General features: G+C 37.2%; 1 protein-coding gene across 1 annotated transcript; it reads right to left on the bottom strand.

The window, feature by feature from the left end:
- Nucleotides 1–684: 684 nt before the first annotated feature.
- On the bottom strand, nt 685–1,473 carry LOC139500459 (uncharacterized). Its single transcript, XM_071289196.1, has one exon. The coding sequence runs from the start codon at nt 1,471–1,473 to the stop codon at nt 685–687; it is 789 nt and encodes a 262-aa protein (XP_071145297.1).
- Nucleotides 1,474–2,118: the final 645 nt, after the last annotated feature.

Below are 2,118 nucleotides of genomic sequence, written 5' to 3'. Positions count from 1 at the left end.
CGTGTTTATAGTCACATACCTTTTACTGTCCTCATCAAGTTAAATGTGTTGATATGCTTGGTTTAAATCCAATTTTGTATATTCTTGTCCTCCTCCAAGCGTTGCGTATAAATCCTCTGTTTTAGGAATCGGATAATTGTCTAACTTTGAAACGGCATTAACAGTTACCTTGTAGTAACCACAAATTCTAACAGATCCGTTCTCTTTAACTACGGGTACTATCAGAGCGGCCCAGTCGGAAAATTCCACTTGCTGAATCTGACCCTCCTTCTCAAGACGTTCAAGTTCCTTCTCCACTTTATCCTTCAACCCATACGGCAAAGGTCGAGCCTTGAAATATTTTGGTACGGCACTCTCATCGACATAAATCTTGGCTTTCATGCCTTTTACAGTTCCAAGTTCATCTTTGAAAACCTCCTTATTTGCTTCCAAGATCACATTTAAATCCCTCGATTGATTATCACTTCCAACGACGGAGAAAATATCCTTCCAATCCAGTTGGAGTTTGTTCAACCAGTCTCTGCCAAGTAAATTCGGACCTTTACGCTTCACAATCAGTAATGGCAGTTTTGCGCTTTCCTTCTTGTAGATGACATTGACGATTGCACGTCCTATTACAGGAATCTGCTCTCCCATGTATGTTCGGAGTTTAGCACTTGTCGGTTCGATTCTGAATTTCGACTTCTATTCTTTGTAAGTATCCTCGCTAATGATAGAAACTGACGCTCCGGTATCTATTTCCATGGCTATTTCACATTCATTCACATTGATTTGCACTTTATATGCCTCATTAGATTTATTTCCAAAATGAAAAACTGAGTAAACTTCATTTTCACTTTCACTTTCGCTAGTTTCATCCTGCTCCATGAAATGAGCACGTGGTTTAAAACGTGATTTAAACTCTCTGTGATTTTCACTTAACTTCCCATTGTCAGATTTGCTACGGCATTTCTTTGCGATATGTCCTTTCTTTTTACAGCTGTGGCATTTTGCATCCTTAAACCTGCATTCAGCGGCTAAGTGATTTCCTCCACACCGGTAACAATCTCCTTGTTTCGAATTTCCAGAGTTGTTTCTTGTATATGATTTTGAAACTTTATTGATTTGTTTCTGAAATGTTCCAATTGTCCCACTCGCTTGGATGTCCTGTGCATTCTTCTCTGCAGTCTCCATAGCGGTAGCAATTTCCAATGCCTTATCAAATGTTAAATTCGGCTCTGCTGATGGTACTGGATCTCGGTGGTCTTTCACTAGTTTTGTTAAATCGGCCAATGATTTCGTTCCTGGTTTGGCTGGTGCCAATAAATCCCTTATCAATTTGTAGGTATTCTTCCCACATACACTTAAGACAATATCCCTTTTCTGGTCTTCTTCGTCTATCTCATTAGCATTAAAATAATGTTCCATACGTTCTACATATTGTGTCCAATCTTCGGATTCATCAAAGGAGTCTAATTTCCCGTAAGTCGGCATTCTCACTTGTAGAAATTCACATTTATTTTAATATTCAGTTTTTTCCTCGTCGCCAAAATGTGTAATATCTTTGCTATGTAATAATACAATCCAGTTTCTATAACTAATTTATTAAAAAGTACATCGTTTGATGGTCAGACTACAGAATGACAACATGTGTATAAGAACTTGAATTGATCTATTTAATTGCATGTTTATTTAAGAACGTGCAGACATGTGAGAGTTGCTGATCTGTCAATTATAATTACTGTAATAGATGATACGGTAATAAAGTGAGGTGAACTTTATAACTAACTACAAGCGGAAACACACACTCCAGTTCGACATCTTAATTAAACTGGATTGAAAAAAATCCAAGACTTACAAGTCCGGATTTTTCTAGATTGTTTCACCTCGAGCACTTCCAACATCTTTTACAGTATCTGTTTTGCCTTTTGCCTTTTTTTTTTTACAATAGAGATATTTAGCTAGTTTAATATTATTCACAGATTTCAAAACGGCTTTGGAAAATGGAGATATAATTCTGGTTGTGGAGGGATATGTTAGAGAATTCGGACGAAAGGGCTATCTTAAGATAGAACCTTTTATACCCGAACTTGTATTAGATTCGATAATAAGTCTCATTCGGTGATGTCAGAATCGAGA

This window comes from Mytilus edulis, chromosome 13 (genome assembly GCF_963676685.1).
Source record: "Mytilus edulis chromosome 13, xbMytEdul2.2, whole genome shotgun sequence".
NCBI classification, from domain to species: Eukaryota; Metazoa; Mollusca; class Bivalvia; order Mytilida; family Mytilidae; genus Mytilus; species Mytilus edulis.
Note: the sequence above shows the minus strand (reverse complement) of the source record. Positions and strands in the feature narration are given on the sequence as shown.